The sequence below is a fragment of the Ascaphus truei genome, chromosome 3 (assembly GCF_040206685.1).
Source record: "Ascaphus truei isolate aAscTru1 chromosome 3, aAscTru1.hap1, whole genome shotgun sequence".
Classification (NCBI taxonomy): Eukaryota; Metazoa; Chordata; class Amphibia; order Anura; family Ascaphidae; genus Ascaphus; species Ascaphus truei.
Genome location: NC_134485.1, coordinates 27334992 through 27362236, shown reverse-complemented (window position 1 = coordinate 27362236; position 27245 = coordinate 27334992). Strand labels below are relative to the sequence as shown.

General features: G+C 44.2%; 1 protein-coding gene across 1 annotated transcript; it reads right to left on the bottom strand.

Moving 5' to 3' along the window:
• Positions 1-5431: 5431 nt before the first annotated feature.
• TMEM50B (transmembrane protein 50B) lies at positions 5432-27201 on the bottom strand. Its single transcript, XM_075593848.1, has 7 exons — positions 27019-27201; positions 19174-19330; positions 16707-16819; positions 13399-13466; positions 13216-13308; positions 9912-9969; positions 5432-7809 (listed from the first exon to the last, which is right to left on the bottom strand). The coding sequence occupies exons 2-7, from the start codon at positions 19270-19272 to the stop codon at positions 7764-7766; spliced, it is 477 nt and encodes a 158-aa protein (XP_075449963.1). The 5' UTR covers positions 19273-19330; positions 27019-27201; the 3' UTR covers positions 5432-7763.
• Between the last annotated feature and the right edge of the window lie 44 nt (positions 27202-27245).

Sequence of the window (27245 nt, the reverse complement as noted above, 5' to 3'; positions counted from 1 at the left end):
TTGGTGTTAATGTATGTAATAAAACGTAGAGCCTCCACAAGATGAAGCGATGCGGAGCACAGCCGTAGCGGAAAGGATATTGCAAGATACCAGCCGATGAATAAAAAACTTCTTTATTGGAACAACATAGTGCAGACAGGAGTGAAAGGAAAGCTCTTACGCGTTTCACGCCTATTCGGCGCTTCGTCAGAGAGTGTAAATGATATACAAGGTGCTCCTTCTTATAACCCATGCTGTATGCCGGAAATTACACACAACAGCTTCATCAATACACCGGTAGTGACTCAACTGTATACCGGAAATGACGTAGCGGGATGTAACACGCTAACTAATGTTTACAAACATATTAGGTTGTCATAGTAATGACCAAGTCGCGTCACTATCTGGTCAATAATGGACGTTATATATTTGTCTGTTCATAGCGCTTACCTATACACCCCAGTAATCACTTTATTTATATCTTTTCCTGCCTGACATTACCCTTCAATCAAGATTACTACGTTTATTGGTCTTATTAAGACTTATTACTTACAGTCATTTGAGCACTATTCTGGAACTTTGTTCTATTACAATGTATGTAATAAATTGTGCACGTTCATCTGTAGTGCCTTTCCATATCAGTAACAAGTCGTTCTTTTAAATGAAGGGTTTGGAACTGTATATGCGTCTCTGGATTTTGTACTATACTGTTCATTATGATTCTGGTGCCCTCTTGGAAATATTTGTCAATTTGTATATTCTTCATGAGATCTAATTTTCATGAGTTTAATAGAATGTCATATCATGATCATTTGTCTAACTGTTCAAATCATTTAACTACATCTAAGAAATCTGGTTTATATTTGAACCAACATAGAGGATTCAAACCCATCATGTAATGGCAGAATATCTTTATACAAATCTAATAATTTGACTTTTGTCATAAATCAGTTACATTATGTCTCACCAGCATTATGTTTTCTACTGATGACAAATATTATCATTATTAGATAGGGATTGATAACAAGAACGTGGATCTAATCAGCCCTTGCCATCTCTGAGGTTTTTTTAATCTCCTCTGACATTTCCTTTTATTTGACCTTTTTACAAGTCGCACACATTCCTTTTGCCTTTTGTGTTTAATCCTATGTGAATATTACTACAATGTAGATATATTCACTACTAACATTTTGGTCTGTTCTGTTCTTTGTCCTCTGGTTTCTGTCTTTTGTATGTTTGTGTTTTTTGCCCAAATCATCAGTGTGATCACTATGTGCCAAAAGACCCATCCAATGCATTTCGAACGTCGCAGCGTTCTTTTTCAACGTTTGCGACGTTCAAAATGCATTGGATGGGTCTTTTGTCACATTAAAGTGCCCTTTTAATCATTTTTTTGTCCTGGGTTCTTCCTGCTCCGTTTGTGCTGGTGCGCTTTTTGGTCTCCCTTTTCCCTGTATTGCATTGAGTAGCTGCACAGCCTGCCTGCCCTACCAGGATGTGAGTACTTGTATATTTTTCAGGGGAACCTGCCAATGAGACTGATGGTGAGTGGGTTGCACCACACACCACCTGTCTTCAGGAGGATAGTACCCATTATATGACACAATAGGTACTATATCAATTGTTAGTACCTTGGTACAGTGGTCTGGCTTATTATCATTTTGAGATATACCTGCATTTGAGCGCTTCAGCTATTTTCCATATGATCACTATGTGCGCATAATCTGTGTTTATCAATTACAAGATGGAGTTCAGTTGTCCCAATCAGCAGAGGAGCTATATAACCTATCCCATTGTGTGTTACTCCTTGAGAAAGCGCTGTAGAAGCGTGACACTAGTGGGAGTGCTTTTACCCTGTTTTGTTATGTATTTTTGTTTTATGTAGTTTAATAAATGTCTTTTAATTTTCATTCACCTGGTGAGTTGCTGAGTGCTTTTGCATAGTTTTTTGCATAGTCTCTCTTCGTCCAGCCCATCCTACGTTGATCCCCTGTGCTCCTTTTTCAGCACTGGCATGTCTCCCTAATTAATTTGGAGGGACATTTGAGGGGATATATAGCTACAGGCATACCCCGCATTAACGTACGCAATGGGACCGGAGCATGTATGTAAAGTGAAAATGTACTTAAAGTGAAGCACTACCTTTTCCCCACTTATCGATGCATGTACTGTACTGCAATCGTCATATACGTGCATAACTGATGTAAATAACGCATGTGTAACAGGCTCTATAGTCTCCCCGCTTGCGCACAGCTTCGGTACAGGTAGGGAGCCGGTATTGCTGTTCAGGACGTGCTGACAGGCGCATGCATGAGCTGCTGTTTGCCTATTGAACGAAATGTACTTACTCGCGAGTGTACTTAAAGTGAGTGTCCTTAAACCGGGGTATGCCTGTATATAGCAAATGGAAATATAACTGTATGCTCATTTGCATGTCTTAGGCCTGGGACATGGTGATATGAAGAGCGCTGGGCAGCGCTGATGCTAATGCTCTCCTGCTTGAGCATCAGCGAGCGCGCTTGTGTGCCGGGCGGGGGGCGGGGCTAGGGCGCCACGTCACGGCGCCGACGTTACGAACTGCCATTGGCTTCTGGCAGTCACGTGACCGGCCCTGCGCTTCCCTTAGCGGCAAAATGTAAACTTGCCTGTCTCTTGCATTTCCACACGCCTCCGCATGCCTGCGGAAGCGCCGTCTAAAGCCGCGCTGATAGGGATAATGTTGCGGCTCAGCGCGCCTCAGCACGGTCTTTTTGACCATGTCCGAGGCCTAAGGCAGGTCTGCAACCCTGCCTTTCACCATTATCACCCAGCACACCAACTGCAGCAAGGGATTCTGGGAAATGACATACAAATGAGCACACAGTGCCACTTTTTGCTGCAAAACCATTTTAAACATGGTTCCCTATAGGCTTAAGCTTGCTGCATGGTGACAGCTTTAAGCACAGCCAGGGTTAAGATGCATAGCCAGTAAACCCACCCACAGACAGCTGTTTCAACCTTAATGGGTCTCATCAGTGTGGGGTTGGTTGCACTGGCTATGCAAAGCTGAAGCAATGAGGATGGGGTTTACCATACTTCGTTAAGTGATGAGCATACAATTATATTTCCATTTGCTATATGCTTTGTTGTGGAAATATAAGCAAAGCTCATTGCTTCAGTTGACGACAATCATACTTTACTCAATCTACCGGTTTGTCTCTCTCAGGGATTCTCACAGGACACGTCTCAGAGTGCGGGCTTCCTCACACATGCCCGGGTTTGTTCTCTATATAGAAGCATTTCCATGTACTTCCCCATGTGCCTGTGGCTATGACAACACCTGTTAGACGAGAGCACAATCTGCCACCCACTGAAAGCTTAAACAGACTCAGACATGTTACTTTATTGCAGTGGGTTTAACGTATTCTGTGAATCCCTCGGGCTCTGCCTCAGGTTGCTAAGAGTTATACATAAAAATGTTCGGTAACAGCTGATATTTTACTTTTCAAGACAACTCAATACTTTCTTGCTTTTTTTTTTTTTAATACAGTAGGTTATTACAAGGTTTAACACAACACACAAAACCCCAGCAAGCTCTTTTTGGGAATCCCTGAGCCAGACAGAGAAGCCCAATGCTACATCCAACATGACAAAAATACACAGTAAAATACTTATATATTCTCTTGAAAAAGGGTCATTTAGTTTAACCCTTTGGCCAAAGCGTTGTAAGCTTGCGAGCCACGTCAAGGCAGACACCTGTTCGCAAGTCCTAACACTACCAGATAAAATACTAATAAACTAAATGACCCTTTTTCAAGAGAATATGTAAGTATTTTACTGTGTATTTTTGTCATGTTGGAAATACATTCGAGAAATTAACGGTTTGCGTCTCTTCATGCATAAGCACCTATGCTAATTTTATGTTGGTCCATTTAAAGATATCACATACTACAAATAAGCCAACCGAGTTACACACATATAGTAAAAAATAATATAGACCAGATGTCCTTTCACTTTATTGCTACTCTACGGACTCATTCTTAAGTTGTGCTACTGCCAGCCTTTGGGTGATCATAGGAAAATTGTTACTGACATGGGTGGGAAGAGGCGTGGTAAGTGCTCAAGTACAAGGCTGGACATGGCATGGATGGCAGTTTCTCCCGTGAATTTTCTGCGATCGGCACTATGGCAGCATAAGGCCTCGGATATAGCGGGCGCGCGAGCGACGGAGCGCATGGCGTCACACGCACCTCTTGCCCCAGAGTTCTGTGGAATGAGATCACTCGCGACGGGGGGCCGTGACGATGCTGGCTCGCCCTCATTGACTGACGGTGATCCCACGACAATCACAAATTCCTGTCTCCTGAAAACGCCGTCGCACTTCATCGCACGCTCTATAACCGGTCTCAGAGGTGTGGCCTGTTGTTTTCACGCGGTCGCTCTCAGTATGGATGGGGCCTAATGAGTAAGGCCTTAATCGTGTACTCCGTTGCTACACTCAGAATTTTAGACACCTAGAAACAAGTGATAATCTAACCTCTCTGCTGCCCCAATGTTCTACAAAGCGTACCCCATGACAGGCAGCAAATGGTGTTCAGGAGTGGTGGACAGATGTCAGCTGCAATGATCCCAGTGTTCGTTTAAGTCACCCATAACTTATAATGATGTGAAACAACCACCGCTAAATAGGGGCCACTAAATTATTTACACTATAAAAATTAGGCAGATACCTTTTGAGCCTTCAAACTATATTTGTTTCGCCTGCAGAAATCCCTAAAAACTCTCCCCAAAAGATGCATGGGGTACTGGTACTATAGGTGATGCAGCCCCGAATGGGACGTTTGGCCATGACCAAACCGCAGCCACACGTCACCGCTGGGAGAACTCACCGCTTGGACAGCTCGCCGCTCGAGATCTCGGCGACGTCGACGATCTTTACATGTCCTGCGCTCCGTTTTGCCGTCAAGGCAAGATGTGAACACAGAGAAACAAAAAGAAAACAGCGCACAACGCTCATAGTGAAGTAAATCAAGGATAAAAAAATGTATTAAATATCCAAGGATAGGTAATGTGCGTACATCAGGGAAATAGTAAAACAGCATTTCGTTATTTCCCTGATGTACGCACATTACCTATCCTTGGATATTTAATACATTTTTATCCTTGTTTTACTTCACTATGAGCGTTGTGCGCTGTTTTCTTTTTGTTTTTCTGTTTTAGCTCCTGGTGGTGTTGAGCCACCCCTCATTCAGCTGCAGACGCTCTTTCACCAGTTCACGTATAATTTTGTATATTTGTTATCACTAATATAATTTTAGTGCAGTTTCACACCCTTCACAGCACTGGTTATGGTTGCGCACCGATTACTCCTCTTGTATCACCTCAAGATTTGAACACAAACTGGTGTGCAAGCTCAAAGTTCTACGCAAGTTACTAAAAAAAAAAAAAAAAAACTACCAAAACATTTTGCAAATACAGTTCAAATTCTTTTTTTTTTATTTTTATTGCAGTTCAAGTTGCTAATGACATGTGAGCCATTATTGTGAAACCAACAGATATTACTAGAACATAACCGTTTAATATACATTATACAGTGACTTTACTGACAGCAGAAAACACGTTTTTGTTCAAGAAACCACACGATTACAGACATCAGCGCTTGGCTTCATATTCAGTGAATGGCGGATCTCACATAAAAAGAAGAAGTTTACTGCCAGCAGTGCATAACTACCGATAAAGGAGGAGTTAGAGGTATGAGATTGGTACCTGCCTTCTTTATCCAGCAAAAAAAACTCAACATACAGTAGTTCAGGTAAATTATCAAATTTATTAAAAATGACTAATTTATTGTGCATGAAATGATGAGTATGGACACTAATTGTGATATAAAAAGAATAGCAAAAAAATCACAGTTTTGTTTAGGATATATTAGAGGCGCTACTTAATTTCTCTTTTTTTTGTTGACTAATTGTGATATATATATATTCAATGTTATTAAACAAAAACAATGTTTACAATACTGCATATAACCCATGGGGCACCTGAATAAAAAGACTATATTAATAAAGGCATTGAAGTCCATACTAAGCATTTCACATCTTACAGTCCATTCACTTGAAAGTCTTATGGCTTATATTTGCTAAGTGGTGCTATACCACAAGACACCTTATGGTCCCCATTCACTTAAATAGGCCATAACGTACCTATAAGCAGCACTATTCTATATGTTCTCTGGCAGTCATGCGGCAGACATCTCCAATTGCCTTTGGGAAAATGCAGGTTGTGATATTTTAATACAAAACAAAAAATGATCGATTGGTGGATTAACGTCAGGTTTCACAAATGTCTAGATGCGGAATCTAAATCAATCCTTTTTAGATCTAGAAAAAACGCCAAACTTCTTGTTGGAAACCTAGAACGACATTCAGCCCAATGTACGTATTGCAAGCCATCGAGAACTTAATCTGCACAGCAGCAAAGCGGTATAAGAATGCACAACTTCACAGAGATAAGAACCGTTTACGTGAGTGTCAGCCATGTGAATAGGTGCAGATGTAGAAGTACCTTGCAGCCGAATCTAGTGGCAGATCCAAAAATAAATAAAAAAAACACCTCCCTGGTATGTGATATAATTGGCTTCAAATCTTGTGCAATGCAGTGGATTGTTTCTCTGTGTCCGATTACAACTCAGCAGAACAAGTTACCTGTGTAACAAGCCTCGTAACTCAGGATACAGTATTACAGAGTTTCCATAGGGTTCAATGGGCAGCGAGATTGCAGAATATCACAGGATATCCCCACCATGGCACAAGCAATAACCCTGGCTACATCTGTATATTCTATACCAGGGGCGGCCAACTCCAGTCCTAAAGGGCCACCAAAAGGGTCAGGTCTTCAGAACCTTGGCTTCAGCACAGGTGGCTCAATCTTGAAAACGTGACCTGTTGGTGGCCCTTGAGGACTGCAGTTGGCCACCCCACCCCAAACCTTGTAATGGGAATAAGAAATGTGAATAACTATTTGAATTTCATGCTTGCGTATGTATGTATGTATGTATGTATGTATGTATGTATGTATGTATGTATGTATATTTATATGTATCTATATTCTGGAGGAGGGACCTTTGTGATCATAAAACTTGCATCTTTTCAGTTTTAATGGCGATACAACACTGTGACACAGGGACCCCAAGGATCCTGAAAATAAATATATGTGATAATAGTGTGTCCAGCAGAGGAGACGTGGAAGATAATGGTATCAATACATGTTAAACAAAACAAGAACGGAAGTCTCTGGCTGCTTCCGCTGGGAAACCAACAAGGATAAGCGACTAAAAAATAAATAAAGCGCATGCTCCAAAAACTGGTTTAAAAGGTGTGAACGAGAATCCAAGGAACTTAAATGAAGAGGACCCATGCCCGTATAAAGCGGGGCGCGTAAAATATGGGGCCATGCGTCATCTCCATTAAAGTTCTTTGGATTTTCATTCACACATTTGTAACCAGTTTTTGGAAAGAGAGAGGGGAGTGTGTGTGTGTTTGTGTGGTGTTGTGTGTGTGATATCTGGTGTAACACAAGAGCTCTGAAAACGTACATCTTTTCACAGGTACGCCCTGAGGGACGCTGAAAAAGGCTAATATTTGTTTAAATGATTTGAAAAACTTACAGCATAAAACGCGCAAACAAACAAAAATAAAACACCCTCTCTCCCTCTAATAAAATCGGCAATATGTAAATTGAACCAAAAAAAAAAAAAAAGTTGCAGATCTTCTAAGCCACAAACAAAAGGTGTTTAAATCGTCTTCTTATGACCACAGCTCCTCCGTTCTTCCAAACTTGTAGATCAGCGTGCTACACGGAAACAGAAAGCCGGAGATTACACTTCACAGGTACGTGCAAATACTAGCAGGTTTTTCTTCATTTAAAATAATATTATGGACATTAGACTAGGTGACCCAATACAATTTGAATATATATTGTTCTGCTGCTATACAATTGCTGTTAAAGGAGCAGTTCTACTTATGGCCAAACTAGGAGAGATGTTTAGTGAGGGGGTTCAGTCTAGATTGGGGCCTTTAAATATCCTTTTTTTTTTTTAACATTTTATTCTCCTCTGATACTTGGATGTCAGGGTATTCATCACCTATATTTCATACAGTGAAAAACCAGAAAGTGAATCCCTGCGCTTCTCCCATTGGGCCAACAATAAATGGGGAATAAATATACATAGTGAAACCTAAGGCTGGTATTACACCAGAAGTCGCCGGCGACGCCACGTGACGTCGCGCAGCTGGAAAACAAACTGCTGAGATCCGCTGACGCTTTACACACCCGCGCGCGCCGCCTGGAGCTGCGCTCTCCTAAAGAGATTTGCTAAATTGTTTTCTTGACGCGACGGCCGTATCTCGTGAGCGGTTCAGCCAATGAGGACGAACCGCTCACCGCCACGCCTCCACCACGCCTCTTCTGCTCTCCCTCCCCGGTACAACCAAGACGCTGCTCGGCGGCAGCGCTGGGCGACGTCACAGAATAGTGCTGCCGCCCTGCAGCTCTTGGTATAATCTCAGCCCAAGTCTGAGAGACAAAGGAGACTTTTGGTTGCATCCTTTGATCAAATCATGACAAGTCTGCTAACCAACGTCAAGGTAAGTCTCAGTAGCGGGTCCCTATGCTAAATGCATACAAAGGGTTGTGAATTCTGTGAAATATACCCTGAAGGGGGTTTATTAACTAAGCATATGCGACTTCGTGCGGTTAAAAACTGGCATATACCAGTAAATGATACATGTATGCAAGTCTTGAGAGGGAGAAGCGCGGTGAATATATATTTGTTTTATTTGATATAGTATCTGTATCTAATGGAAATGTTACCCCACTGCTCCTTTCCTTTGTTATCCATAGGATGCAATTATAAACAAAGCTGCCGGGGGTCGGAGACACCGCGGGATTGATAAGAGAATGACACTATTCCCACTGAAAAGGGAAATCTACATTTCTCACAGAACACAGCAAGGTTTTACTTGAAACGCATTTTAAGCAACAAGTTACATTGGTGGGTTCGTTGCGGACCCTTGAGGACTGGAGTTGGCCACCCCTGGCTTAGAGGGAATGACCCTTCAATGCCACGGATTGCATCTGTGTGCCCAATGCTGAGCCCCTTCCATCAGAGGGCACCCCTACTTTGACACCAGCACTGCCAATGTGTTGCAGCCAGGGCGGCAGCAAAGCTGCTAAAAGTACATGCTCATTATGTCAAAAATGTTATGCATAAATATAAAGCATTATGGAGTGTAACTGCACGTGGATCCCTCTCTCACCCTACAAAGAACCCTATAAAATGGGGATCTCTGAAAGGTAGGACGCCTGACAAAAATGTTCCACCTGGCTCCATAGCAGGGACCATAGTGACGGCAAACACTATTTTTGTTCGCTATGAATGTAGATTAGAGAGCTGTGGGATCTGGGAACGTAGCCAATAGGGTTGCCAGGTGTCTGGTATTTAACCAGACTGTCCTGTATTTGGACACACTGTCCAGTAATGAATTAGCGGTAATACTGAACATGTATGTGTCCGGTATTACCTCTCTGGATATAGTGACCTGACCGAATTGGGGGGCCGCAGGATTTCCCCGAGCAGCGAGAGAGCAGGATTGCTGCTAGGGGTCTGGGCAACTTCCTCCATCCTGATTGGCTGCATTACCCAGCAGCCAATGCAGGTAATCAGGAGTGGGGCCAAAGAGAGAAGGGAACAGCATAGAGTGGAGAGAAGATCTGACCTGTTGGGGGGGGGGCTTGAGAACTGAAGTTGAACACCCCTGCTCTAGGGCACGTGAAAAAGAACTATATGTAATTATAGCATGCAATGTGGTCATTCAAATTTTTACTCAAACAAATAATGTCCGTAAAAAAATAAATTAAAAAAAAAAAAAAATAATAATTTTACCCCTACTTACCTAAAAAATATCAACGCATTCTGAAAAAACACAGCTAGTCCGGGATAAACATTTATGCCTATAAAAAAGGAACAATTATAAGGGGAGTTTATATTTGACAGAGGTTAATGCGTTATGGTGTACGCAACATGCTATGTTTTACTGTGTACAACAGGAAACATAACCAGGGGAACAGGATGCAGCCTCAATAGAATAAACAGGCATGGCGGAGGAGTACGGGAGAAACAGCAAGGATACAGAAAAGCAGTAACCAGCGTCTGGGCTGTGTGTACAAATACTCGTAGATTGGGAAATAGAACCCCAGAACTATTTGCAATGGTGACACGGGGGGGCGCCGAAGCGAGGAGATCCTGGATCCTTTGCAGGGAATGTGTCTCAAGCAAATCAGCGTCTAAAAACCCAACTCGCAAGAAAGAGTAATCGGATGTAATTGTGGGTGAGAGTTTGCAATCTGGTGCTAATCAATCACGGTCATTTCATATAAAGAAAAAACACATCGGTTGAGGCACACCACCCAAACACTAAAGGTTTTAGGAACACTGGCTTTTCCGATACGGGCAATGATTTAAGGGATTCTTTGGCAGGGTGGGGGGGTGTTTGAGCAGTGTGCAGGAGCAGAGGGGGGGGGGGAATGCAGAATATTAAAAGTAACAGATCTCTGCGGATAGGCAGGTTAGTAAAGGCACCGATATGGTGTACAAAAATAAATAAAACGGAGGCACTGCTGAAGGAAATAATCGTTGAAGATCTAGAATCCATCCACTTACAAGATCCCAGGTAGTATCGACTAAGGTAATGAATCAGGGTGGAGTAGTACATGTACATTACCTATATTATACTGTGGCCTTTCACTAGGGTGACCTGACATCCGGTTCTTTTTGTACTTTTTACCAGGTCACAACTTCTTCTAAAAGTTTTTTTTTTGGGGGCGTGTTCGCACCCGCAGCTGGCAAGTACGAAATTGCGCATGTTCGCACAAGCGGATGGCAGACGCCAATCACGTATGCACACCAGCCGCCCGCAGACGCCGATCGCGCATGAGCAGCCGGCAAGCGCCCCCCCCCCCCCCTCACTCAGTGCAGCTCCAAATGACACGTGGGGTCATGTGATGTCACGTGCCCCTCGGCGGTCCTATGGCAATGCGCATGTGACGTCACGCTGCATGACCCCACGGTGTCATTTGACGCCGCCTTGCCATGGAGACGCTTCCTGACGCCGGCTGAAGCAAGGCAAGTTGAGGTTCGAGGCCTAACGCGATTCCCCCGGCATTTCATTTTAATGCCTTGGGGAAGAGCGCGGGGCCTATGCAACCGCCTGCGCCCCCCAGTTTGCGCCCCCCTGGTAAAGCAGACGCAGTATACACCTGAGCTCCAGCGGTAGCGATAGACAAGAAAGAAAGAAAGCCAAGGATCAAACGGGCTGAGGTTTTGCAGAAGACGGGAAAAGGGGAAACTAGGTGAGCCAAGGGGTTCTTTTATCTGCTGTGAAATGTTATGTTTCATTGATGCAAAGTGAATAAAAGGGGAAATTCTGCCTCTGAAATCATGAAAATGAAATAACACTTTGATGAAAGTGAAGCCTAAGGCTGCGCTTACAGTGACTGTGACGTCAGGCTGCGCTTACAGTGACTGTGACGTCAGGCTGCGCTTACAGTGACTGTGACGTCAGGCTGCGCTTACAGTGACTGTGACGTCAGGCCGCGCTTACAGTGACTGTGACGTCAGGCTGCGCTTACAGTGACTGTGACGTCAGGCTGCGCTTACAGTGACTGTGACGTCAGGCTGCGCTTACAGTGACTGTGACGTCAGGCTGCGCTTACAGTGACTGTGACGTCAGGCTGCGGTCGCTGGAAAAAACAAATTGAGATAACTTCCAGCGATCGCGACCAAGCTGTCGCACCGCGCTTACTATAAGCGCACGCAGCGGCAATGCATTTGTTTTGACACGACATCGCTGTCGTCGGCACTATAAGAGCAGCCTAGGCAGGGGTGCGCAAACTGGGGAGCGCAAGAATTTTGGACGGCGGGGGGGGGGGGGGGTTGGGGTGCGGCAGTTGCAGAGGCCCCGCGCTCTTCCCCCAAGGCATTTAAATTAATGCAGAGGGGTGTGAGGCCTCTGCAACTTCACTTACCTTATCTTCGGTGACGTGTCGCCATAGCAACGTGACATCACGTGACCCCGGGCATGATTTGACTCCGGAGAGCAGGTAAGGGAGGGGGGAGGAGGGGAGCGCGAGCAGGCAGGGGGGCACAGCAGGAAAATATTGTGTACCCCATGCCTAAGAGAATGGCAGTGTCTGCAAGGTATTGGGTAACACAGGCTTTTCACATAACTATGTATCCATAGATACTGAATTCTTTGAATGTATGGGTGAATTAAATTGTAAGCTCTTCGGGACAGGGACTCCTTTTCCTAATGTTACTTTTATGTCTGAAGGGCTTCTTCCAATTATGTGTTATTTATATTATTTGTTATTTATATTATTATGTCCCATGTATTACTGCTGGGAAGCGCTATGTACATTAATGGCGCTATATAAATAAAGATACATACATAAAGTAAAAGCTCCTGTGTTTGCTGCATATCAGAGTATTTCGATACAACTATGATATAAAGTTCTAGGTCTTGCATTACAATGAGAGAACTGCAGCTCTCTAGTCTAGATATTAGGGTTGTATTATCCAAGGAGTGCTATGCTAGAAGACCTTCTGGCCCATTCAATCTTTAATGTTTTCTTTTGACAAAGAAAATGTCCACCATCAAAACAATCATGGGCACTGAAGTCACTGTAACAGTTAGTACTCGGGATACATGTGTTACACAAAACAAGAAGCCCGGTCCTCGGCAGGTGGATATACTTGCGAGTGTCTTCATTCAGGTCTTTATTTTGCCTCAGCTAATTGCTTTTTGAACCAGGAAGCTTCACAGTAACAAGATTGTTGTTGACAGCATGGTTCAGGCAATGAACTCCCTGAGATAGCAATAGGGGAACATCTGGTGCCAGTAAGTTAACTGGTGGGAGAAACGCTCTATGTGAATAGGTGAGGCAGGAGAGTGGTGCTGGGGGGATGTTAAAACCAGGCTGTGCATGCGTCCTCCGGAGCTTTCATGCTTCAATCCGAACATACATAATACTGTAGCTACATTACTTCAAGTAAACCCTTCAGCTTTCCATGCAGAAGAAAGGCAAGATGCAGTTGATCTTTGACCTCTTCATTGCCTATTTCTGCAGCGTGTTGGAAAGTAACAAACCCCCGTTTGCAGGCCATGCACCATGCATATGGGTACAAGGCACATAACCTACCTTGTGTGACATAGGCTCCAAAAAGGATCCACATGGAAGCGATAAGCGAGCCAAACATCATCATAAAACCAAGGAACAGCCAGATCCGGGCACCTGTGTGAAAGATGTTACAGATCATCCGTGCTCAATCCCACGTTCTCGACAGGGAGAAGTCTCAGTGCTTCCTACAAAGATGCCCGTTACCTGTTCTTCCCAAGCAGCCATCACCGTAGCCGTCACCTCTCACTTGTGCATTGGACACAGCATTTATCCTAAGGGATGAAATAAAAGATATTTAGCAGCAGTCGATAAAAATAGATTTTTCATAGACAAATATTACAAAATAGAGGTTTACACTAATGGTGTAAACGCCAGGTTGTGTTTAGAAGTAGAGAGTTACACACACACACACACAAGGCGTTAGTTACTACATTGTAACGGCTGTCGGGAACTATTCAACTGAATGGTTGTAAATATGCCATCAGTGTGTTACATGTATTCCGGTGCTTACTGGAGAAGACTATGGCACGGTCGCAGTCTCCAATCACTAAATCCACCTTCTCAAACGCATGAAAATCATCACACCGGCTCTTCTGCTTTATACGGTAGATGTTTTATATGAACTACCAATGCCAGCTACTCCGATATATCTTACTAAACAGAAGGTGTCGTTTTAAAGCTGCAATAGCAACATATACAGGTAGTCCTCGTCATCCAACGTTTCAGTTTACAACGAATGGTATATCCAACGCTTTACAATGCAGCCCTATGGGCCGTATTTCGACACGGTAAGGGTGGACAAGGAGAGGGAGAGAGGGGAAAGAACAGGGAAATAAGGGGGGGCAATGTTTTGGGGCTCCTAGCCCCTTCTTCTGGCCCGTTCCCTAAGACCAAACAGATCCAGGTACTTCCCTTACCCCTGTAAAAAAAACAGGTGCTCTCAAACATAAAACAAAGGTGTTTGAACTATCCAAAATAATGAACAAATGCTATATGCTGGCTAGTGGATAGGTATCCCACAGTGGGGTACAAAACACAATAATACCACCACAGACAATCAAATGGAGAACCACTACTAACCCCAACACAGGCTGTCCTAGATAGTGCAGTAAAATCCTCAAAGTGAAAACAACCCTAGATGGCGCTCTAATATACTCTCAAAATGTGAACCGGCACCAAAGGACATAGCCACTCCTGACGTCACTTAGAACGGTGAAACGCGTAGAGCGTGGCTCACAAATCAGACCGAGAGAGAGAGGCAGCTTCGGAGCACCCGCAGACGTCAGTTCCGGTGGAGTGTAAGACCGGAAGGGACGTATCGGTCATAGCGCGGATGCGGAAGAGATCCACGGAGGTGCCGGTTTGATGTCCTCCTACCTTACTGGCCTGGAATCCTCCCTATCCACGGCTGGAATTTCTGCTCTTATATACCTACTCTATTGTGAGTGTGCATTTGGGAGCTCCTACATTTTTCACGTTTGTTAAATACAATATTTGCACTATGTAGTGTTTTTTTTCTTTTTTAAAGGTAATATCGCTCCCCTGGTGTTTTTCCACATAGCAAAATCCTCTAAGCAATGATCTTGATTATATATATAGAATTATCATTGCTTAGAGGATTTTGCTGCACTATCTAGGACAGCCTTTGATTATGGTCTGCGGTATTATTGTGTTTTGTACCCCACTGTGGGATACCTATCCACTAGCCAGCATATAGCATTTTCTCATTGTTTTGGATAGTCCAAATACCTTGTTTTAGGTTTGGGAGCATCTGTTTTTTTTTTTACAGAGGCAAGGGAAGTACCTGGATCTGTTTGGTTTTAGGGAACGGGCCAGAAGAAGGGGCTAGGAGCCCCGAAACGTTGCCCCCCTTATTCCCATTCCCCCCCCCCCCCTCTCCTTGTCTACCCTTACCGTGTCTCCCTTCTAATGCATCCCCTCGGTTTTTTCCCCCACAATAATTTTTGTGCGTTACGAGCTATGTTGCGAAATACTGTATATTATTGATGTATTATTCAGCTTTAACATTATGATTGCTGTTATTTTCTTGACAATTGTTGTTGCAGTTGTATTCATGTTTGAGTGCTGGGAACTCTCTCAGTGGTAACTCATGCAAAGTATATTTAATAGCTTTTTAAAGCTCGTCCTAAAAAGGTATGTTAAAATGAGCCGATTTCTGCTATAAAGAACCACCTCCTGATCACACTTTTCTAAATGTAGCCAACATAAAAGGGATTGAGGACCCCCAAAAGCATTCCAGCTCTGTTGTCACTATCACTACTCTAATAAAAGAAAATACTTTGGATAACAGCATTTTAAATATTAGTGGTAATACTTAGCCAGTACTTGGTAGAAGCAGCTTTTGCAGTAATTACTGCGGAGTCTTTTTGGATCAGTCTCTATTAACTTTGCACAGTAGGATGGTGACATTTGGGCCCATTCTTCACAGGAAAATTGATTCAGTTCGTATAAGTTTGTTGGGGATCGTCGATGGACGGCAATCTTCAAGCCAGAACTTTGACTGGGCCACTCAAGAACATTAATTCTCTTCTTGTTCCACCACTCCAGTGTGGCTTTGTGCTTCGGGTCATTGTCCAGCTGAAACGTGAATATTCTCCCCAGTTTCAGAGTCTTGGCTGATTCAAACAAGTTTTCCTCAAGGATTGGCCTGCACTTTGCACCATCCGTTCCCCCCCTCTATCCTGACACGCTTCCCGCTGAAGAGAAGCATCCCCATAACATGTTGTTGCCACCACCATGACAGTTTGGATGGTGTTAACTGGGTGATGTGCAGTGTTGTGCTTGCGCCAGATGCAACGCTTGGAATTTAGACCAAAAAGTTCTATTTTTTTTCTCTCATCTAACTACAAAACCTTTTCCACATGTCTGCAGCATTATGTATATAGTTTTTTGCAAACTCCATACGTGACTTAAGAGGTCTTTTTGAGTAATGGCTTCTTGTCACCCGTCCATACAGGCGAGCTTGGTGTTGGGACCAGCTTACTGTTGATGTGTGAACATTCGCATCTCAGACACAGAACTATGCAGATCAGGTCATTGCTGGCTTCAGAGCGACACCCCAAACCAGTTTCCTGCTTGCCCGGCTGCTCCGTCTGGGAGGGCGACGTGATCTTAGTAGGATGCATCTTCCACTTCTTAATGATGGGCTTCGGCTGTGCCGAGGAGGTAAAATCAGCGTTGAAGTTTTCTTGTACCCTTTTCCTACTCTGTGCCTCTCTACCACTTTATCCCCGACTGAGCCACTGATTGAGACACCTGTGCTGAAGCTGTGATATCCTGAAAAACTGCCCTATTGGTGGCCCTTGAGGTCTGAGAGTTGGCCACCCCAGCTGTGAGATTTCCAAAACCTTGTGCACACCATTGCACTGGCGAAGACCTCTTCTTGTTGGTCCCTCAGAATGCATCCCAATTTACAGCAAATCTGACGTATTACAAAATAAATGATAGAATACATTTCTGATTCATTACTTAAATGGCACCTTCCCACTTACATAAAGAAAGCAATGGTGGAGAACACCCCGCAGGTGTGGAACGCATGGTTCAGGTCCTGCTGGTTAGGGTACACCACAGCAGCATCGATCATGATCCACCAACCTGAGAAAAACTAAACCAACAGTTACAGTGTAAGGCAGCCGTGCACATCCAGGTAATGTTAGAGCAAGAGAGAGAAGAGCATGCACAATGAATACAGATTGTTTTACCATGTGCTCCTGTGAATCACACCCACTGCTCCGCCTATACACCTATTTATTCAGGCAATAAACAGCTTCACTAACGGACAGGAAATATGCAACTACTGCGGGGGAGACTAATTAGGGTCTGAAATGGCTGAGTAAGTTTTCTGTTTGTTTAAAACGAATTTGCAATTTAACATTTTGCAATATTTGCAATGTTCACACACGTAGCTGCAGCTGTTGCAGGGCTGAATGTCTCATTGTGTTACCGCTTGTTGCTAAAGTGGATTGCACCTTTACAGGGAAATGTACTAAAGCTCTTTAGTGGAAGTGATAGAACGAGGGGCATGCTGTGTGTTTTATTCAATGTATTGTGTGTGATGTATCCATGAACTTTGCTCCATTTACATCATCTTGTAATTTGGGGAATGGCACCGGGAGGCGTTACCTGACATACACATTATATTAAAATGTATTCAACTCTACATGTTATTGTCTCCCTTCCCGCGGCATCCCAAAAAGCTTCCTGCCAGGTCCAAGCTGGGCTAAAATTCCCTTGAAATAGTCTATGCCAAATATTAGAAATGTGATTAGCATGTTTCTAATATCTGATGCAACAGCATGAATCACAGAAAAAGTCTCCTTTGTATTGATACATCTCCTTGTGTGTGTGTGTGTGTGTGTGTGTGTGTCTCCCCCTCTCCCTCGACTGCATCCCCTCTAACTGAACCCACAGAATTTAGCAAGTACACTACATGTTTTTGGCTCCTGTAATACCAGCTGTACCTATTATACAGAAAGGTGTAGGTGTTTGTAGCTGCGATGGCCAAGGCCCCGGACGGACATGGTGCCGCAGACCATACGGGCTGAGTGAACAGACTACCGTAAGGCAGTGTTCGCGTCCATGTGGCGTGCGGGCGGAAGAGGGCGCGCAAAAAAATCAGTTCAAACTGATTTCTTGGCGCGACAGGCCGGTCACGTGAGCGGTTCGCCCAATGAGGGTGAACCAGCTCCGTGACGCCCCTCGGCACGCCCCGTCTAGTATGACCAGAGAAAGCATCCGCTTTCCCTCAGCCACCGCACGCCTCCGCATGGGAGACTTAGACTGTAAGCTCCTCGGAGCAGGGACTCCTCTTCCTTAATGTCTAAAGCACTTATTCCCATGATCGGTTATTTATATTATCTGTTATTTATTTGATTACCACATGTATTACTGCTGTGAAGCGCTATGTACATTAATGGCGCTATATAAATAAAGACATACAATACTATACTATGTCCGAGGCCTTAGGGTCTTCAATAGACATTGCTTGGAAGTACCTCCGCCCAGCAGCACGAGCAGAGGAACAGCAGTGGCAGCTATTATATGGCCACACAATGCTGGCGGGTCTGTCACTGCTGTCTGTAAATGGACATTTGCCCGTAAAAGGTGCACAATCCCACATATAGTTGGTCAGTTGAATATCTCAGGGACCTGTGAATGGCGCACTGTTTATCCAACACATTTTTTCTTTACCCTGATCACAGCCTGTCCTTATCGAACCAATGAAGTTAGGGGGCGGTGGGGAGGGAGGACTCTGTGTGCAGCAAATGCTTGCAAAGCCGTGATATCACATACAAGGAGGGAGGGAGCAGCCAGAGGAAAATCTACCCCCTCACACGCCTACCTTTAAACAACAAAAACAAACCACAACCCCCCCAGACGACACCCCTTAAACACGTCACTGGCATCCGTTCACTTTGATCCTCAGAGGGATTGCCTCTTTAAATAATTATGAAGTTTAGTTAATTAAACCTGAAAGATATTTTTTGTAACAATGGAATTATTTCCAAATGGAAGAATACGGAGCGTGTGCTAATTTTTTAAAATAACAAAAAGAACGGTCACAAGGAACATATTATAAAAAACACACACACACACACACACACACACACACAGTGCCTGTGGCTTATTATATGGAAAGATTTTCAGGTCAGTAACTCATCGCACTTGCAAAATTCTACGTACAGCTTTGCACATATGGTCAGCACTATATAAAAATAAATACTGAAGCAGCAGCCTAGTGGTAACGTCACTGTCTGAAGCGGGTCAAGTCAGTTCAATTCCCAGTGTCGGCCTTCCTTGGGCAAGCCATCCGTGCCCCAGGCACCAAAATTAGATTGTAAGCTCTATGGGACAGGGACTCGCTGGGCCCTTAAAATTTCACATCAGAAACATACTGGTTTTCCAACACGCTCAATTGATAATGAGAATGACATTAAAAGCCAATTTGTATACACTTACCAGAACCCCTGCTACTACGGCAGCAATGGTGTTCCTCCTTTCCCCCCAGTCGATGCACTCACACTCCGGCCAGCGGAAGTTATCCAGAAATCCCGCCATCCCCCTCCTCAGCAGTGCGTCCCTCGCTAATAGAGCTCGTGCCCGAAAATGTCATCAACTGCAACAAAAGCAAGAATATTACCAATATTTCAGGAGCGCCCGAATAAGACCAGAAGGACCAACAGCCCAAAATGTTTCCTTTTATCCCTGTTGAAATGGGGGGGGGGGTTTAATCCCTTTTTGTCTCCTGTCCAAGAGTATGGTTATATAGGGTAAACACACCATGGTACTTGACCACAACATGTCTTTCTTCTACACGTGAGGAGGGCTGGAGTTACCCACGTTTATTACGTACTTACTTGACATACCCTCCCCACGCACCATGATACGGCGGCCTTTGTACATCAATGAGGGTCGATGTCCATCTAACGTGCACCCGTACCAGCCAACTTATATTTTGCCGTTACCGATTCTTGTCGAGTGCCCCGGTAGTTGTGAGAGACAGAGAGAGACACAATACTCTGAAGTGAGGAGCGCCCACCCGGAGAAACTCACAGCTCTCATCCAGAACTTTAATAATATAGAAGAGAACCCAAAAAATAGCGATCCCCCTGGGAGAAGATGAAACCCGCGCAGAACTGGCTGCACACTATGTCAGCACCTGTCACAGGCTGAGAGACGCCCACATCACTGTGTGTAACGGTTACCCAGGCACTATGGCCTTGCGCAGACAGGCTGCTACACGGACGCGCGAGCCTCTGCCTGCTGGGCGATGTGTGAACATCCCCAGAAGACAGAATGACGCGATTGGGGGGCGTAACTTAAAAAAAAAAATAAGTGTGTGCGTTTGTGATTGGCTGGCGAAGTACACATGACGCGGCTGCCGCTGGAAATGTCAACTTCAGTTTGAAAGCTTCAGTTGTAGCCGCGACAACGCTGCACTTCGCCACCAGGGGGTCGTTTTCTGTTTGAAAACTCACACAGAACACAGCGAAAGAGCGGCGAACGTGCGCGCGTCGCATCGCGTTCTGTCTGAGCGAGACCTAAGTAATCATTATACCCTACCCCCTGTTATTTATGCTTTGGCAATACTGAAGAAAGAGAAAAAGAAAGAAAGGGAGAGAAAAAGAAAGAAAGAGAGAGAAAAAGAAAGAAAGAGAGAGAGAAAAAGAAAGAAAGAGAGAAAAAGAAAGAAAAAGAGAGAGAAAAAAGAAAGAAAAAGAGAGAGAAAAAGAAAGAAAGAGAGAGAGAAAAAGAAAGAAAGAGAAAAAAAAAGAAAGAGAAAAAGAAAGAAAGAGAGAGAAAAAGAAAGAAAGAAAGAGAGAAAAAGAAAGAAAGAGAGAGAGAAAAAGAAAGAAAGAGAGAAAAAGAAAGAAAGAGAGAGAGAGAGAGAGAAAGAGAGAGAGAGAAAAAGAAAGAAAGAGAGAGAGAGAAAAAGAAAGAGAGAGAGAGAAAAAGAAAGAAAGAGAGAGAGAAAAAGAAAGAAAGAGAGAGAGAAAAAGAAAGAAAGAGAGAGAGAAAAAGAAAGAAAGAGAGAAAGAAAGAGAAAGAGAGAGAGAGAGAGAGAGAGAAAGAAAGAAAGAGAGAGAGAGAGAGAGAGAGAGAGAGAAAGAGAGAAAAAGAAAGAAAGAGAGAAAAAGAGAGAGAGAGAAAAAGAAAGAGAGAGAGAGAAAAAGAAAGAGAGAGAGAGAAAAAGAAAGAGAGAGAGAGAGAAAAAGAAAGAAGGAGAGAAAAAGAAAGAAGGAGAAAAAGAAAGAAAGAGAGAAAGAAAGAGAGAAAGAGAGAGAGAGAGAGAGAGAGAGAGAGAGAGAGAGAGAGAGAGAGAGAGAGAGAGAGAGAGAGAGAGAGAGAGAGAGAGAGAGAGAGAGAGAGAGAGAGAAGAGAGAGAAAAAGAAAGAAAGAGAGAGAAAGAGAGAGAGAAAAAGAAAGAAAGAGAGAGAAAAAGAAAGAAAGAGAGAGAAAAAGAAAGAAAGAGAGAGAAAAAGAAAGAAAGAGAGAGAAAAAGAAAGAAAGAGAGAAAAAGAAAGAAAGAAAGAGAGAGAGAAAGAAAGAGAGAGAAAAAGAAAGAAAGAGAGAGAAAAAGAAAGAAAGAGAGAAAAAGAAAGAAAGAAAGAGAGAGAGAAAGAAAGAGAGAGAAAAAGAAAGAGAGAGAAAAAGAAAGAAAGAGAGAGAGAAAAAGAAAGGGAGAGAAAAAGAAAGAAAGAGAAAAACAAAGAAAGAAAGAGAAAAAGAAAGAAAGAGAGAGAAAAAGAAAGAGAGTGAAAAAGAAAGAGAGAAAAAGAAAGAAAGAGAGAAAAAGAAAGAAAGAGAGAAAAATAAAGAAATTCACATTTTTTTTATGCAGATACTGTTTTGAAAACATCAAGCTTCAAAAACAGTAAACAAAAATCAGTCATTCATTCCACATTTCACAAACAAGCGCTGCTGCTCTGCATTCTTTACCATATATTAAACAGGGAGACATACCAGTAATAAAAAATAAAATGTAAAAACCAGAGGACAACGTTTCCATTCTGACACCGACACCTTCATCAGGACTAGAACAAGCAAACATTCATAATGGCTGAGATAGGAGTTTTATACGCACAAAAATATGCACCAATAATAAAACCCCTCTATAGTTCCATGCAGTACTACCAAACTCGAGTGTGCAACGATATATATTATTGCGGGTCTTTCTATGCTGCGGACGCCAAGGCTTGGGGCACGCATGCATGTCGCGGACGCAGTGGGTGTCTGCATATGTGAGCATAGTCACAGAGAACCGGAGAAGCGCCGATACACAATACCAATTACAATAGATCTAAGCACAGATTAAGAAATAAAACTGCTCCGCTGACATTGGCGGAAGAGGCCATGATGGGAAGTGATTTCACACGCACTATTTGCATTATACAACACTGCCTAACAGAACAAGCAGAGTCCCGTTACGGAGGTTAAGGCCGCCATTGGTAGGGACTATGTACAATACACACCCTACAACGCATCAGCCACTTAGCATCTCCGGATGTGACGTTTGAATGATTATTAAACGGGGAAAGAGATCGATCGGGAATCTTGCATGATTCATTTACAGCAGTTATCAGACATGCGTAACTTCTTGGGAAGGAATAATCATTTTATGGGGATTTCCAGATCCTACCAGGTAGAGACGTTGTTTTTGGGACATTGAGGTTGTCACCGATGCCTCTACCGACCTAATTCATATTATTGCTGATGTTGGCCATATGATGATGCTCTCTATCGCTACACACCGTAAGTTTCTATTGTGTCATGTGGCATTATGCATCTCTTTTTGTTGTGTTCATGGGTATATGAGTTTTTTTTAATTTGTAGATCAACATTGAGCCTCCATTTGCCGTGATATTTATCCACTCAGGCCATGCTAGCCCCACTCTCCTTTATACAATTAGAGATTGTGCCGCATTTTTATGTCGTCTTATATTTCTAATTTTATGAAATAAATGTACTTTTTTTAAATTTATTTATTTTTTAATATTCAAACTGCAGCCATGTAGCGTTGTTTGTGTTATACTTTCCACAGAATCCCAGTCCCATATAATGTGTCCCATCTTTTGGGACGTTTCCTCCCTTTTTCTCATTTTCTTGTTGAGGGCTCATGACCAACACCACCACTTAAAAAAAAAACTCCTTCTATTAAGTATTGGTTTTTTTTAATCGCATAAAGAACTTAATAGGTGGGTAGGAACTTACATTAGAGATCTAGCAGCAGGATTCTTTGGGGGTGGGGGGTTCCTTAAAAAAAAAAAAATATTGTGTACCATTTTGGTTATCCCGGCAAAGTATTCTTGCTCCCGATATTTAAACTGGTATACATCGGCAACTGGGCGGTCCGATGCGGTTTTAGTTAATGAATCAATAATTTTTTTTTTTTTTTTAAATGTATTACTGATATTTCTATCATTTCTACATTTTACTCCAGACCTATATTTGATTGTATTATTTGGGGCATCTCGTTGTCGGTATATTCTTAAAATGAAGAATAAAAATGAAGAGGAGATAGTAAAACCCCGGCTGATTGTTCCAGTGCCAAAGAAAATAAGCACTGAATGAAAAAGCAAAGCCAGTTATGTTATCATTGTTCTATAGCAGGCAGCGGCGGATATTCCAATAAGCCCAGGCCTAGGCCGGCAAAAATGGCCGCCCCCATGTACATTTTGCCGTGCTCTTGGCCTGGTGGGAAGGCACTTGGCTGCTGCGGCCGCCTCATTGCTGCCGCCCTCCTCCTCCTCCTCCTCCTGAACCGCAGTGTCAAATGATGACGCGGACGTCCCCGACGTGACGTCGCACGGCGTCTTGTTGCCATGGCAACGCGATGTCGCAGCGTCAAATGACGTCGCGTTCCCATGGCATTGCGACGCCACGTTGGTGGCGACGACGATGCTGTGGTGGAGGAGGCTGGCGGCAAGGAAGGTGGCCGCCACAGCTACGTGCCGAGGGGGCGGTGGATTTTCAAATCCGCCGTTGAGATCTGGGGTTGCCCATCCCTGCTATCAAGAGCTACCAAAATGTCCGGTTTTCAGGATATCCCTGCTTCAGCACAGGTGGCTCAATCAGAGGCTGTCTTCGACTTGAGCCACCAGTGCTGAAGCAGGGACTGACTGAGCCACCTGTGCTGGGATATCCTGAAAACCTGATCTGTTGAGGACTGGCGTTGGCCCCCCCCCTGTATGTAGTATGGGGCGGGTCCTTTTCATGAATGAACACGCTTCTTTACCAACAATGCCGAGGACAGGAGACCCATCTAATTAGCTGTGAAGGACTGGCTCACTGGTAATACTGCTGCCTTTGAAGTGGGTGAAGCTGCAGTTGAATCCCAGTGTCAGCTCTCCGTGTGCGGCTGGACAAGTCACGTCATCTCCCTGTAACTCGGGACGCCAACATTTAGATTGTAAGCTCCGCAGGCCAGGTACGGTGTGCCGGCAATATTATGTTATTAAAGGTACCTGTGACTTGTCCAAACAAAATGCAGAAGTGTCACTTTAAAAGAAGTTTATAACGAGGAAACGTCTTCCTGGTAAAACATTGGAGAGACATCCAGACAACGTCCACTAATGAAGCTAATCGGTTATCTACTGTAGTGCCGACGAGTATTCTAAAACAAATCTGGAGCAATCACCAACAAGACCCGGGTACATGCTGGGTACATGCTGGGTACATGCCAGTGACATTTCTGCAGACAGACTAATGGCCCATCGGATTAACACAGCAGGGGTCCCTGGCAGTCACATTCAAACTGAATGGGACTGCCAGGGAACCCTGCTGTGTTAATCCGTTGGGCTATTAGTCTCTGCAGAAATGTCACTGAAATGTTGCAGCATGTATGCAGCATGTACCTGGATCTTGTTGGTGATAGCCCCAGATTTTCCAAGGCACGTTTAAGGCAAGTTTTAGAATACTTGTCGGCGCACCTGTACATGGGGACAGTATTTAATCGCTCGCACATGAAGAGTGCTGCCTGTTGGATGTGTGTCAGATTAACTTGTCCTTTGCTTGAAGTTAGGGATCTGCAATGCATTGCAGCACGTGTGTCAGTGGTTTTCAACCTTTTTTTTTGTTTGTTTGTTAAGGAACCCTATAATTATATTGTGAGATTCTGAGGAACCCCAACCCTCTCTAATAGCGCGTCCGAGATCAGATGCATTGTAAGGAACCCCAACCCTCTCTAATAGCGCGTCTGAGATCAGATACATTGTAAGGAACCCCAACCCTCTCTAATAGCGCGTCTGAGATCAGATGCATTGTAAGGAACCCAACCCTCTCTAATAGCGCGTCTGAGATCAGATACATTGTAAGGAACCCCAACCCTCTCTAATAGCGCGTCAGATCAGATGCATTGTAAGGAACCCCAACCCTCTCAATTAGCGCGTCTGAGATCAGATGCATTGTAAGGAACCCCAACCCTCTCTAACAGCGCGTCTGAGATCAGATGCATTGTAAATTCTTTTGCATTTGGTACAATTTTCAAATGACCTGAAATTTGCAGGGAACCCTTTTAGGGATACCCGGGGAACCCAACGGTGCCTAGGAATCCCTGTTGAAAAACAGTGCTATGTAAATCACCTTCTCAATAAGGGGGAAACATAGAAATAAATTAATCTGCAGCGGTCCCTGTATAATGTTTGAAAATCCTCTGCTTTTATTTATCTACTTTGCGCCTGGAAAAAGTGGGTAAAAAAAAAAAAAATACAAATTCGGTAAATACACGAGCAAGTATTTAGCAGGAAATATTTCATTTTCTATGGCACTGACTGTAAAATTGACAGTCCTCTACCCAAAGTGCTTGCAATCTTCAAATGCCTTACCATTCATAATGCTGTGGGGATGTGGTGGGGGTGCACTAATAGTTGGAACTAGTAACCGAAACAGGTTGTTCCAGACTGGATATCATTTTCAACAGTGACTCAATGACAGCGCTCTCGTCTGATACCTGATGTTAACCCAACACAATACGTTTTAATGCTCGCTTGGGCTTGTTCCTCACCCGCGTGCTCTTAAAAAAAGCCGAATTATTCTCCTACGGATCATTTTATTTATTTAGCGCCAACAAAGTACGCAGCGCTCAACTACATTACAATAGGAGGTACATCTTTTACAAACAATGGGAATAATGTGCAACATTAAGGCAAAGGAGAGACTCTGCCCCAAAGAGCTTACAGTCCAAGCGTCATGTTGCGAGGCTTCCAGACACATTAGGCCGCGGCCCCTGTCTGTACTGTAGCTGGCGGCTCGTGCACAGCGCTTCACCGCGATCTGCGGCGGGGGCTTTGTAGGGGCGTAGCCAAGACCTCACGTGGCTGGTTCGCCCGCATTGGCTGAACCGCCGGTAGGGGCGTGGCCACCCCTCCATCACAAGTTGTCAATACAATTTTGATGTATTTTCAAAAACTGATCGTAGAGCGCGGCTGCCAGACGCGCGCAAAGGTACATACTGGGCCCAGCCCCATTGAGGGGCGGCACACTTGTTCGCACAGCGCACGCGTGCTGGGGACATAGCCATAGGAGTAAAAGTGGATAGTTAGAAGCTGTCAGGGGACGCCAAGTGCATCTGGAGTTCTCCAATACTCAAATTGGAAGAACAATGCAGGATTGTGGAAATTGATGCAACAGAGAGTGAGCAACAGGGAAATGGTGGTGGCCCATTATGTTTGTTTAATAAACCCTAAAATAACTTGTTTAGCTTCCTCACAGTCACAGCCTGATGGGCCTGCAAAGAAATGCCACCAAAGAATCGAAAAAGAAAATGGTTATGTTCTTATAGAACACAGGTAGCCAACTCCAGTCCTCAAGGGCCATCAACAGGTCAGGTTTTCAGGACATCTCTGCTTCAGCACAGGTGGCTCAATCTTTGACTTCCCTGCTTCAGCACAGCTGGCTCAAAGACTGAACCACTGTTTGAGCCGCCTGTGTTGAAGCAGGAATGTCCTGAAAACCTGACCCGTTGGTGGCTCTGGAGACTGGAGTTGGTTTTCCCCCTGTTATAGAAGATAAAGCACAACAGCCACTGCTGGGCAAACTGACCACTGCTGGGCAAACCGGGGGGGGGGGGGGTGAAAGAGCTGAGGGAGGCGGTGTAACTCTCCGCATGCCCCTCAGGCAGCTGCAGAGTTGGATCTTTGTCCTTCAGCACAAACCCAAAGATAGTCCCACAAATCATAGGGCACATTCCCACCTGGTAATAAGTCTCTACCCTCATACAGTTTGCCACCATGGATGCCCCCCTCGCCCTCTATGCTGTCAGTGCTGCTGCCCCCTGAATACACCAAAGCAGTGCTATGCACTTACCCTCTGCAGCCAGGCCGCTCCGTGCACAGGGAACTTCCATGTGGGAGGGAGTGGGGCAAGATTCCACCAATAGCATCCAACCCCCAGAGAGGGGGGCTGCGTAATAATGCGAAGGGGGTGTGGCTCCCCGCTGCACCCTCTGATCACAGTGTAGGTGAACAGTGACGTCTGGAGGCAGGAAGAATACACCCTCCCCCGGGCGGCCATGCTGTGGCTGGCAAAACACC